We start from the raw sequence: 12,146 nt of genomic DNA on the forward strand, positions 1-12,146 counted from the left end.
GGGCATCCAGGAAATACTAAAAATATATAGATGTTCTTACCCGCACAAGTGTGAACTGGGGGATGGGACACATGGAGCATAGAGCAGGTCCACTGAGACTTATTTTGCATTTGAGTAGTTTTACACATAACTGCAAAAATCATTATTTAACATATTTATGACTTTTGGCTGACTTCATAGTTCTATTTAGTAGCTGTGGCCATGCTTTGAGCCAGGAAAATGGGAGTGGCTTTGACCCTTGAGGTAACTGGGAGGCAGCTCCCTCTGGTTACAGTGCCTGAGTGAGAGCTTGGAGATGGCTGGGTCCACAAGACCTGACACTCCTGCTGGGACTTACTATGGCAGCCCAGGAAAGCTGGAAAAATATGTGGTTGCTGGTAGGTGTAGGTGATTGTGGGAGGACTAGGAAATGGGGCTGCAGAGGAAGATTCACACGGGCATTTAACACCAGGCATGGCAGCCATGTGGGTTTTTTTGTGGTTTTGGGGGCTAACTGTGGTTTTGGGGCTCCCTTAACCATGTGGCTTAGTAAGTAGGAGAGCAAGGTGTAGCAGCAATGCAGAGCTCTCTCTTAGCATTTGGGAGACTGTAGGAAAGACCTTGTGGGAAGGAAAGGGTGAAAAGACTCTTGCTGGTGGGCCATGAGAAGGTGCTATGTGGGTTTGGATTAAGAACGGGAGATCCCGGTGACACAGCTGATGATGCCAGGATGGTGCTGGTGACTCCTTATGGAGTCTTTAATGTATTTGGGGAGGGAAGTTTGGTAACTTGAAACAACAGCAAACCCTTCAGGAGGGGAGTCACTAAGAATCAGATTGTTGGGTTCAGATTCAGTACTGCATGACATTAGAACAGAAGGAATTCAAGGATTCTCTTCTAGAAAAGAAGCCTTGGACAAGCTAGAGCTTTAAAGTGTTTATGATTTGACCAGTCTGAAATGCACATAAAAGAGAAATTTGAGTGAAATACCCTGAAAAGAAATTCAAGGTCTTGAAGTGTGTATGCGTCAGGAAGAAGAATAGACTGACTAGAATAGAGGCATATTTTGGAAAGAAGGGGAACATCTTCAAATTGGTAGAGGTTGAGCAGATGCAGAAAATTTAGATTTGTTAAGTAAAGTTTTTGTGCAGTCAAAAGATATGCCCACACATCTACAGAGATTGGAGTTTTGTAAATGTGATCTATCTCACCATTATTTGAAAAGATAAGGTGACATCTTCTATTTTATGAATGACTCACTCAAGCACCCATCTGTTCTTACTAGCAATCAATAAAGTTCACCTTAAAGTCTTTAGCTATTTCTCTATGCAGTTTTCAAAGAAGCTCTATTTTAATTTTGTTCTTTCCCCAAATAGACCCTGAAGCAAGGACTCAGGTGAAGTTAGTTTATATAGGAATTTGTCTTAGAGAGCAAGAGTCGGAAAATGGATAGGGAAAGATTGGGGCTTGATATGCTATCATCTCCCAAAAGGGTATAGAAGAAAGTAAGGAATTATGTAGTGCAACACTAAGGCTCGATTCTGCCAGGATCTCCCAAGATGGGTATAGAGTCCCTTTCAGGATTGTCAGCTAGAACTCAAGAAGCTAGAGCAGTTACCAGTCCTCTTTCATCACTGCTTAGTGCTGCCCAGCAGGGCTGATGATTGCCCTGTCCTTGTAGGCTGAGTGAGCTACTGGGGAGTCAGAGAAGGCTGTGGGGTAGAAAGTAAACATTACAATGTATACTGTATTCCTAATGTTGGATGATGTATGGGATGAGTCTGAGAGTCCACAGAATTGTCTACTGCAGCTATTGATAAAATTAGAGCTAGGTGTTAGGATGGGACATTGAATCACAAGTGCTCTTACACTACTGAAATGCATATTTGTCCTATATATTTTTTTACTGTGTTACTGAGTCTTCAAGGTTGTGGCTGGCTGCAATGTATTTAAAACACTTCAAATGGGAGGGTTGCAGGGCATGATATTCGGGCCCCACTTTAACAGGTACCAAGGCTGTAATTGATAGCCATCTCCTCCCTCTTCCTCCACACTCTCCAGATTTCCTTCCATAGCACTTTAGCAGAGGTAGCTTGCTTGGTTGATGGGGTGCCCCAGACTCTTCATCAGTGAAGGGTCACAGTTCTAGATCACTTTGCCCTTTTCAGGCTTTGCAGGAACAGCTGGTTTCTATGGGGAGTGGAAATACCCAATATGAATCACTGAAATTGCAGATGTATTCCTCCTCACCCTCCTTGGGTGACAACAACCTGGTGATTCACAGCAATCAGGGTCAATTACCCTTCCAAGTCTAATATGTGCTTTTTTGCTCATTGGACTATTGGCAAAAGTTCAAAGATACCTAGGTCATGGCTGTAGTTTTGCTGGACTCCTTACTGAACCTTCTGGTGAAAGTCTTCATCCACTGGGAACTAGACCTCTAATGCAACAGACGCTAAGTTGTGGGAAAGAAATGACAAATTCTTAAATAGGTTATGGGAGTGACATTGGAAGAGTCTAGTCCACATTCATTTGGACTAGTTTCTAAACTTGTATATTTTAGCTTAGATGATAAAAGTACCCACATACCAGCCATTGGCTTGATAAATATGATAGCTTCCTGCAGAATAACATTCCAATGATTAAGAGTCACCCCTGAGTGGCTTCTTAGCTGAGCCTTTAACAGGCCATTCCATCATTTGTTCTAGATCATCTGCCCTAGGTACCAGGGCATAGGTCACTTTTTAGGTTTGAGGCTGGACCAGCAGGTCCTTTCCTAGTCATGCCTCCACTGTCACACATGTTGTGTGGAAACATGGGCCCTTTGTTCTGTGGAGGTTCAGTCTGGGACATGGGTGGGAGAATAAAATTGAAAATATATTTTTAACAAATGCTTCAATTACCAAAAGGGTAAAGTTTAGGATTCTTGGAAGTAAGAGCTCCCAGGTAAAGTGTAAAGATGTTTTGGAAAGAGGATGTGCTCAGGAAGTGTAATCTGTCACATACACCACACAAAGGCATAAGGTTTACATGTGATATGTGCATGAAGAAATTTTGTAACACTGGAAAACACTACACATGCCCTTGCTTTCTATAGGATTATAACTTGTAGATATTCATCTTCCTTTGTTTCTTATATTCAGACAGAAGGAGCTCTTATTCCCAGAAGAAGACAATGATTTTCTGTGTTCCTGTTTCCCCAACCACTTCTCCCCTCCCCTCTGACACCCGTGCTGTGGTCTGAGGTTTCTGTACGCCTCCCCCTGTCACTCATCTCACTGTGCCTCTGACAGAGCACAGAAATACATCGCTGCATCCTCCAGCTGGGAGTCTGAGATCCTGAGGCCAAAGTATTTGCTTTCTTTCTGGAAGTTCGCAGAGAAGCGATTATTCGTTGCATTTTGTTTCTTAAAAGCTTCTTGGCGGATAATGAGAATCATCTCCCCACTGGGAGGCTGTTTGTACCAGAACAAATAATCACTGCCACTAGTGTCATATGTGCAGGCCAGGGTCACAGTCTCTGTCTCCTGCACAGACATTTCTGGCTGAGGCTGATTGACCTTCTGGGCCACACTGGATCCTGTGGGAAGGAAGACAGAAAGGACTGACTGCACTGGGTGTGACACCAGACAGACAGAGCAGGCAGACTCACAGCTGGTTCCCATCCCCACCTGCATTTCTATTCCTGACCCAAAGCTCAGGCAGAACCTGTCAGCTTTGAGGCTCCCCACAAAGGGGCTCTGTGGGGCATGCAGGTCCTGTGCTGTTAATGTCCTCTTGTTTCCAAGCCCCAGTAGAAAGCATTGTAAACAAAGACTTACACCTTCCTTACCCAGACAGGCAGAGACCAGGGCTGCCCACAGCAAGGCAGCAGGCGTCATGCTGACAGGTCTCCAGCAGAGTGAGGAGTCTGTGCTCTGCTCTGGTCTGGGTGCTTCTCTGTGCTGGTGACAGGAAAGGGTGTCACAGGTGGGAGGGGGACCAAGTCTCAGTGTGGAGTTTTCCCAACACTTTTTGGTCTTTCAGATAATAAGCCCTTGATTACAATTGTAAATGGAAGTAAATAATGTTTTCTGAGTTCTTGTATTCTAGAATAAAAACACAGAGGAAGGGGCTGGCAAATTAATTTCTGATAAGACCTAGTCTTGAGAGGAGTCAAGAACCTGCAATGTGGAGCAGAAGTGGCAGCGTTTCATTTGCAACAATGGCAAACTCTAACTAATCTTTCCTTTCTAAAATAAATATGACATAGCAACTATGGTATATATTAACAATTAACTATGAGTAATAGGAAGACACTTGTCTTATTTATTTATGTTTTCAATTTTTATATTTTTATAATTTCTCCCAATAAAGAATGAAAAAAGGGTTTTATGACAGAAAAGAGCACTGATTAGAGCAGAAGCTGTTCACCTCATGTCCAGTTGAGCCTATTTTCCCACAGACACTTAAAGAAAATAAGTTCTTGTTGGTGCTGCCTCAGGAAATGCTGATGTAACTATTGTAAGAGTTCTCAGCAGCAGTAAATGGCCTCGACTACTCAGTAAGAATTGCTCTCACCTCTCATTTTATTTTGAGAAAATATTGTGAAAAAAAACTTTTTAAAGAAAACACATGTCTCGACAAACAAATATTTCTCTCCCTCTCTCCTCCCCTTCCCCTCTAAAGATAAATAAGTAAATTAATTTAAAAAAGAAAACATACCATGATTCATTTGAAGTTTGCATTTCCAGAGGGATTGACAGATACTCGAATCCAGAGTTGGATCCTAAGCCATGGTGAAGGGGTCCTGTCACACCAGGTAATGTCCGGGCAGCATGGTTCTCAGTGACACAGTGGTTGGGGCTTAGCCTCTCCACTCAGTGTGCAGGGAGTTGTGGCAGTTGGGACCTGTCCTGAATGAGGCTGCTAGAATGTCTTGTGCCCCCAAACCCAGTTTGATAGCACTGGAAGAAGAGGCAACAGAATTTCTTCTAGATCATCTCCATTCTTGTCCTCTGATTTGAATTCCTATATCTTTGTTTTGGATCTCCAAAAGTCAGTTCCAGTATGCGGATTTGTGTAAGCAGTTTGTGTGCAAGTGATTCTGTCAAATGATGGTAGGAAGTGAAGGAGGGAAGGGAAGGAAGCCAATGTAGGGTGTTGTCATCAACCAGTTATTACTGTGGGCAGTTGGAGCTCAACCCAGCTGGGTAGGTCTGGGATTCGGTATAGAAAGCCCTTTGGAGATTTCCCAAGTGAGGAGGATTAAAGGAGGTGGAACAATCCATGATCTCACTGTCCACTGCCAACTGAGGGCTGCTTTAGGAACTCAGCGCCATCTTGAAGAATAGGTCCCACCCTCTCCTGCTTCAGCTGAGCCTTTGTTGTTATTCCATGTTCTGTTAGACTAGTGGTTGGTGGATAACAGTCTATGCAGTAGGGTCAGTATATGCAATGGTCACCTGTCCACTGTCCCACCTTTGTGATACAAAGTGGGTCTGTTGGTGTGGAGGGACATCTACAAGAGAGCTCCATGGTAAGAATTTTACTCTCTTCTCTCTTTGTTCTTTTCATGCTCTCACCTCTCTGATAATAAACCTCAGGGTTTTGTACTAGTTTTAAAGGAGTAAGAACTTCAGAGTGAGAAACAAAATACATCAGATGGTACTTGACCACATTATTTATCCCTGTGCATGTGGTTTCAAATAAAAATTATTTGACATTTTGGTATAAAAAGCCCCTCCCTTTTCCCTTTGCTCAGACCCAAGGTACAGTCAGTGTCCTGGAGCCCCTATAGGGGGCAGTGCAGGGCTCTGCAGGGTTTAGGTGCAGGTGCAGGTGCAGGTGCCACACTGTGTGCTTGCTGCACACAGGAATGTGGTGGAGTCCGGGAGCTTAGAATCCCTCACGTGCAGGGAAAAGTGCAGGCCCTCCGTGTTAACTCTGGCTGTGAGTTTTCTGCTCACCTTCTCCTTCTCATATGATTGCATTCGCATCAGGTTGCTGAGGCCTTCCCCAGGATCCTGTCTAAACCACTGGAAGGAGTTGAAATTGCGGTCTGTGTAACTACAGTTGAGTGTGAAGCTCTCTCCTTCCTGGAGTTTCAGGAAAGCTGGGCTCTGTTCTACCTGTGGTTGTTGGTTTGACCCTGTTCAGGAGAGTGAAGAGGTTTTCATGTATGAGGAACTGTTTTTTGTTCCCCTTGGTTGTTTTATATTGCTTAGAATAAAGCCCAGATTGTCCTTGGAATTCTGGTATATTTCATTAGCAGAGGGGTCTCATTTGTCTTGCTTGGCCCTTCACACCCCCTCTTACTCCCCCTCACTCACAGGGTAGCTGCAGACACAGGAGCATCAGTGAAGCTCCCAGGGGAATCTCCATCCTTGCTTCTTCCTGGAGCCTCTGAGGATTCAGTAGGAGGCTTGGAACTGGCCAAGTTTGGTGATCCTAGATCTCTGTTCCAGATTCTTCTGTTTCTTTTTCTGTGGACACCCCTGGTGATCTTCATTCTCTTGTCACAACCAATCAAAACTCACTTGTCACAACAAAGACATCATTGAAAATCCTCTTTCTGGAGCTCCTGTTCAGAATTCTAGCTTCCAACCAGTCACTTCTGTCAATGGAAGCACTGCCCCCATGTGGTCTGAACTTTTTATTACAATTTTTTTCTTTCCCTTTCCCTCTTAATACAAGGTAACCCATTATGATCAGTTGAAGGAATTAGAACATACAGAGAGGGGAAAGAAGAAAACAAGGAGATAGAAAACAAAACAGAGTCTCAGAATGGTCTCTGGGGATGACTGTCGAATATTCTTAGTGCCTGGTCCTGCCTCCTCACTCTCCTCACCTTCAGGGACCTCTGTGTGGGTCCTTTGCCTGTATGACTCTGTGCTGAACTCTGAGGGGCATAAATAAAAGGTTGGGAGAAGAACTGGGTGCTTCTCTCAGCTGGTTAGGGTCTACCATGCTTTGTTAAATTTCTCAATCGAAAGTCTTTTAAATTACTGAAAAGGGTTAGACCTCTCCTAAATTGTAAAAATATAAAGAAGAGAATTATAATGACTTTTTAAAAAGATATTCTCAGCATTGAAAGATCAGCCTCGTGTTGGCTAACTTTGACATATCTAATGCTTTTGCAAACATCTAAGTGTTTCTTATGATTAGATCTTGGCACCTGTGCAAAATCTGGTAATTTGTCATATTTTACATATCAGATATCTGAAACCCTGTTTTATGGTCTCCTATATTGTCATCAAGGATTAGGGACTCAAGAGGGTAAGAGATTAAGGAAGAAAGTTCTATTATTTGCATCCAGTTCTCACACTGATTACTTTGGGTACCTAATTACTCACATTTTTCCAGCTACAATTCCTGGATAACTTGGCCCCAACAAGTCTATTGCCATACTTCCCTCCCTCCATTTCTTACTGTGGGCCTGAGCTAAGGGGCTGAGAGTCTGTGATGAGTAAAGAGCGTTCATCTTCTTTCATGTTAATCGTATATGTCTGTCTTCCATTCTTATTCATATGTGAAATTATGTCAAAATAGGGAGGCTGATCCTTCTAGCTTTTCCCCTGAAACCCAGTGTAAGTGAAGCTCAGACTGGAGTTAGCACCCTCTCAGAGGTGCAGGCCTGAGATGAACTGTGCTCTACCTTCTCCTGTCCTCTCACTGCTGCTTGAGAAAAAACAGCAGGCACCTGGGGTGGTTGTGGAAGAAGCTGGCTGTTTGTCAATATCCACACTTTCCTGGGGCACATGATTGGTCTTTTCCCCAATGAGAAGAGCGTCAAATCACATCAAGTCTGGCACTGCAGAGAGGCTATCAGACCTTCTAGGTGTCTTCAGATTTCCTCACTACTGATGAGGACATTTAAGAATGTTTTCAAAGAAAAGAATTTTAGTCTGAGAAATGAAGAAGAAGTTGTTCCAGTTGTTTGGAAAGAGTGACATTTACAAGAGAGTTTACTTATCTTTTTGTTTTTTGAACAATATCTTGATGATGTAAAATGTATTGTTTTTTAAATTTATGGCTTTTGCTCTTTTATGTCAGAAGAAATCTTTGCCTAGTTTGAGTTACAAATATTTTCTCCTATGTTTCTTCTTAAAGTGATGGTGTTCAATTCTATGATGCATGGTGGTAAATAGATTTTTCCTGTGTAAAATCAGTTGTTTAAGTATTGTCCAAGCTTTTACTGAGAAGACAAGCTTTTGCACTGAATTAATTTAGCACCAAGATAGAAAATTCATTAACCATGTATGTGGAGGTCCATTACTGGACACTCTATTTTATTCTTTTTCCTGTATGCCTATCTTTTTAATACAACCACACTGTTTTGATACTATGGCTTTATTGTAAATCTTGAAAAAAGTAGTTTAATTCCTCCAAAAAAAAGTAGCTTAGAAACTCACATAAGAGTTACAAAGATAAATCTAGGATCAATTCCACTGACATAAAAAAATCATGTAACAGAATACAAAATGTTCATGTTAGAAATACTAAAAAAGTTAATAATTAATTCCTTAAAATAAAGTGCATATGCAGGTCTCCAATTCAGTGCCTACTTATGGAAAAATACTAGAAGCTTTCCTATGGAAGTTAGGAGAAAGACCATGGTGTCCAATATCTTTACCACTATTTAACACTGCGTTAGGGCTACTAGATGATGCCATGTGCCCAGAGAAACTAGTGAGAAACATAACAATTTGAAAGAAAGATTTAAGCCCTGGTTGGTGTGGCTCGGTGAATTTAGTGCTGGCCTGGAAACCAAAGGGTTCATCAGGCTGTTGATTCCTAGTCAGGGCACATGCCTGGGTTGCAGGCCAGGTCCCCAGTAGGGGGTGTGCTAGAGGCAACCACACACTGATGTTTCTCTGACTTTCTTTCTTCTTCTCTTCTCCTCTCTCTAAAAATAAATAAATAAAATCTTTTAAGAAAGAGTTAAAATATCTTCATGCTTGTGGATGAAATGATTATCAGAAAAACCTAAAAAAGGGAAGAAAAACAAAAAATGGTTAAAAGTAATGTGGAAGGAAAGAGCACTTTTATTTTAAAATTTTTATTTTTATTGATTTTTAGAGAGAGAGATGAAGAGAAAGAATCATTGACTTGTTGCTTCGCTTAAATATGGGGGTTGAACCCACAACTTTGCCTTATCAGGGTGACACTCTAAACAACTGAGCTACTCAGCCAGCGTTGAAAGTGGCACATTTTCTATCCACAATGTGTGTGTGTGTGTGTGTGTGGTGGGGGGAGGGGTGGTGGGAAAGGGAGAGAGAGAGAAAAAAATTTTAATTGCCAATTAAAACTAAGTAGACAGGTCAAATTGATGGAATAGTAAATAAAAAATTAGGCCCAGTTGGGTATGGAAATTTAGGGTATGATAAAGACAGCATCACATTTCATTGGGGGGATTTCTCAGTATGTTGTAGTAACAGGTATCTTTTCTATATATAGGTGACAAATGTGATTATGATAGCATCCCATTTCAGACACATGGTCTTCATATAGAGGTGCCTGTGCTCGTGTGTTCTTTCTAGTTTTTCCTGTACTCTTCAAGACTTTCCATCATTTATGCAAGCAAAGATAATTCTAAAGCAATCCAATGAGACCCATGTGCTTGTGATCCAGATGTTATGCTGCTTTTCCTTTCTTATTTCTCTTCCCACTTTATCCTTGCCCTCAGAGGCTGGGACAGGCAGGTGGGAGAGAATGAGGGACTCTCCATTCACTCTCTCCCAGGCTGAGTAGCCTTGTCTCCTTGGTTGTTGAGACAGCTCTTCCTCTACGTGAACAGCTCTGTAGTGTGGAGGAAAGGTTCTTGCTCCTTCTTCTTTGTTTTTATCTCTGTTTAGACAGGGTGCAGGTATCTCATGATAGTGTTAGTGGTTTCTTCAGGGGCTACATGCTCTGTAGAGCAGAAAATGCAGGGGCTACCTGCATTTTCCTGGAAGGAGTGGCCAGCCCCAGGAATAAGCCCTTCCTCACCAAACCCACACTTGGACACTTCATAGCCTGTTGCTGTGAGGGACTTCTACCTTGTGGTGTCTCTTAGAGACAGGTGTAGGTTAAGGCAAGTTGGTTAAGAAACTAGACAGATTCATGACTCACAGGAAATTCGTGGAAAACTGCTTCAATGAAAGGGAAGGAAAGTAGGAAGGGAACCTTTTTTAGCTCTGCTGTCTTTCTCCTGTTTATATATTTGCCATAGGCACCTCATTTTCTACCAGAAATCAACCAGTGAAGTGGATGGAGGCTGGACTGAGTGCTTCCAGTCATATAGGCAGGAGCTGGGTGCACTAACTTATATACTGTCCTTGTGCAGGAGGTTGGCATATTCCCCCAAAGGTCACTTCTTTATGCTCCCAGTATCCCCTCTAATATCTTTTGTTACCATCAGTTGAACTGGTTTGGCCCCTCACACCAAACAGAATGGCCAAGAATTTCTCTTTGAGTTGGTGCTGGAGAATTTAGTGACTGTTCTTACCAACATCCAGTTCTCCTGTGATTCTTACACTTTCTGTAAAGCTTGGAAACAGGGAAAATTCAATAAGGACACATACCATTTGGCTACACAAGTATGACAAAGGCATTGCAATAGTGGGAAAAAGGTTCCATGTACAAAGATAATTTCCAGAATGTTGAAAGATTTTATTATAAAAATCAAAATGATAAATGATAAAATGAAATCAAAATCAAAAGAGCTAAAAATCCAGAAATATTTTATTTTTTAGGTGGTGGGAAATATTCTTTGGCAAAGTTGGTTCAAAACCTTGGGGCTTTCTGGGTGAAGTCTGAAACTGGCCCCCTACCTGGAGAGGAAGGAGGGGCTGAAGAGAGAGGCAGACCTCTCCTGATTGGTGGCAGGTCTAATAGGTGAGGGCACTTACCTTGAGGCTTGTCTTGGGTGGCGTCAAGACAAGTCAGTCACCACCCACTATCTTCTAGAATCTTAAAAGTTTATATAAAAGCCTTAACTGGGTTCAGTTACAGATTCACTTCAGATGTTCTCAACAACACGGTGCTCCCTTCAAAACTAGTGAGGATGAAGGCAAAGGGAAAGTCACACGTATTACTAGAGTGTGAAATGCTATATGTTTATTTGAAACTAATTCAAAAATGCCTATTAAAAATAAATGTAGAAATATCTTTTGATCCAATAATCAAACTTTCAGAAATCTATCCTAAATATATAAACTGTGCTAAATAAGGTATAGTTCTTATCACAGCTATATTTTTAACCTGACAAAACTGAATTGTGTATCAACAATGAAATGTTTGAGAAGATTATCATTCATCTATACTATGGACAACGAGACATTAGTTGAAATAAATGAGTTAGAATAATATACTTAGATCCATAAAGATGTCTTTGATTATTTAATGTGAAAAATAAAACAAGATTTATATATGTATACACACACACACACACACACACACTGCTACATATATCAATAAAAACAAAGCAATAACCATATAAACCAGCCAACCACTATATAGATGGTTGTATTTGTTTCAGCAGGGAGAATGGTGAGGACACTCACCAGGTTCTTAATTGTTTATCCCATAGAGATGAGAGAGTGGGTGAAGATGAATGTTTTCTTTATTTTTTTTACTTAAGCATTTATTTATTTGAAATTTCAATAAAACTTTATTTATCATTATTGTATTTTTTTCATTACCATTAACCCCCTTATACCCTTCATCCTGGAAGTCACCACACTGCTGTCTGTGTCCTGTGTCCATGAATCCTTTTTCCTTTTGCCTCAATCCTTCCAGCCCATAATCCACCCCCCAGAGCTGTCGGCAGACTTTCCATCTATGAATCTGTCTCTATTTTGCTTATTAGTTCCATTTGTTCATTTGATTCCACATGTGAGTGAACTCATATGGCATTTGTCTTTCTCTCACTGGCTTATTTCACTTAGCATGATGTTCTCCAGGTTCATCCATAATGTTGCCAAGGGTAGAATTTCCTTTTCCTTATGGCTGAGTAGTATTCCATGGTGTAATGTTCCATGTATCTTTGTATTGTGTCATTTATTACAATCAGCTGTATTGCTTTTTATGATTTGAATATACCAGAAGTTTAAAGAAAATAAGATAATTAGATTAAAAGATAAAACTATTTTAAGGCAATCTGCTAAGTTGAAAGGTGAGAGTTAATTTGGGGCCTGTGGGCTGAA

At 41.3% G+C, this 12,146-nt stretch overlaps 2 gene segments (V, D, J or C); both read right to left on the reverse strand.

Annotated features, from left to right (window-relative positions):
• Positions 1 to 3,229: 3,229 nt before the first annotated feature.
• LOC119037112 (T cell receptor alpha variable 38-1-like) lies at positions 3,230 to 3,991 on the reverse strand. The segment is given in 2 exon segments: positions 3,230 to 3,559; positions 3,812 to 3,991. Coding segments are annotated over 2 exon segments (354 nt in total).
• A 1,515-nt stretch (positions 3,992 to 5,506) lies between these two features.
• Positions 5,507 to 6,428, reverse strand: LOC119045716 (T cell receptor alpha variable 21-like). The segment is given in 2 exon segments: positions 5,507 to 6,109; positions 6,291 to 6,428. Coding segments are annotated over 2 exon segments (378 nt in total).
• Positions 6,429 to 12,146: the final 5,718 nt, after the last annotated feature.

The sequence above is a fragment of the Artibeus jamaicensis genome, unplaced genomic scaffold (genome assembly GCF_021234435.1).
Source record: "Artibeus jamaicensis isolate MK-2021 breed Jamaican fruit bat unplaced genomic scaffold, CSHL_Jam_final contig_887, whole genome shotgun sequence".
NCBI lineage: Eukaryota > Metazoa > Chordata > Mammalia > Chiroptera > Phyllostomidae > Artibeus > Artibeus jamaicensis.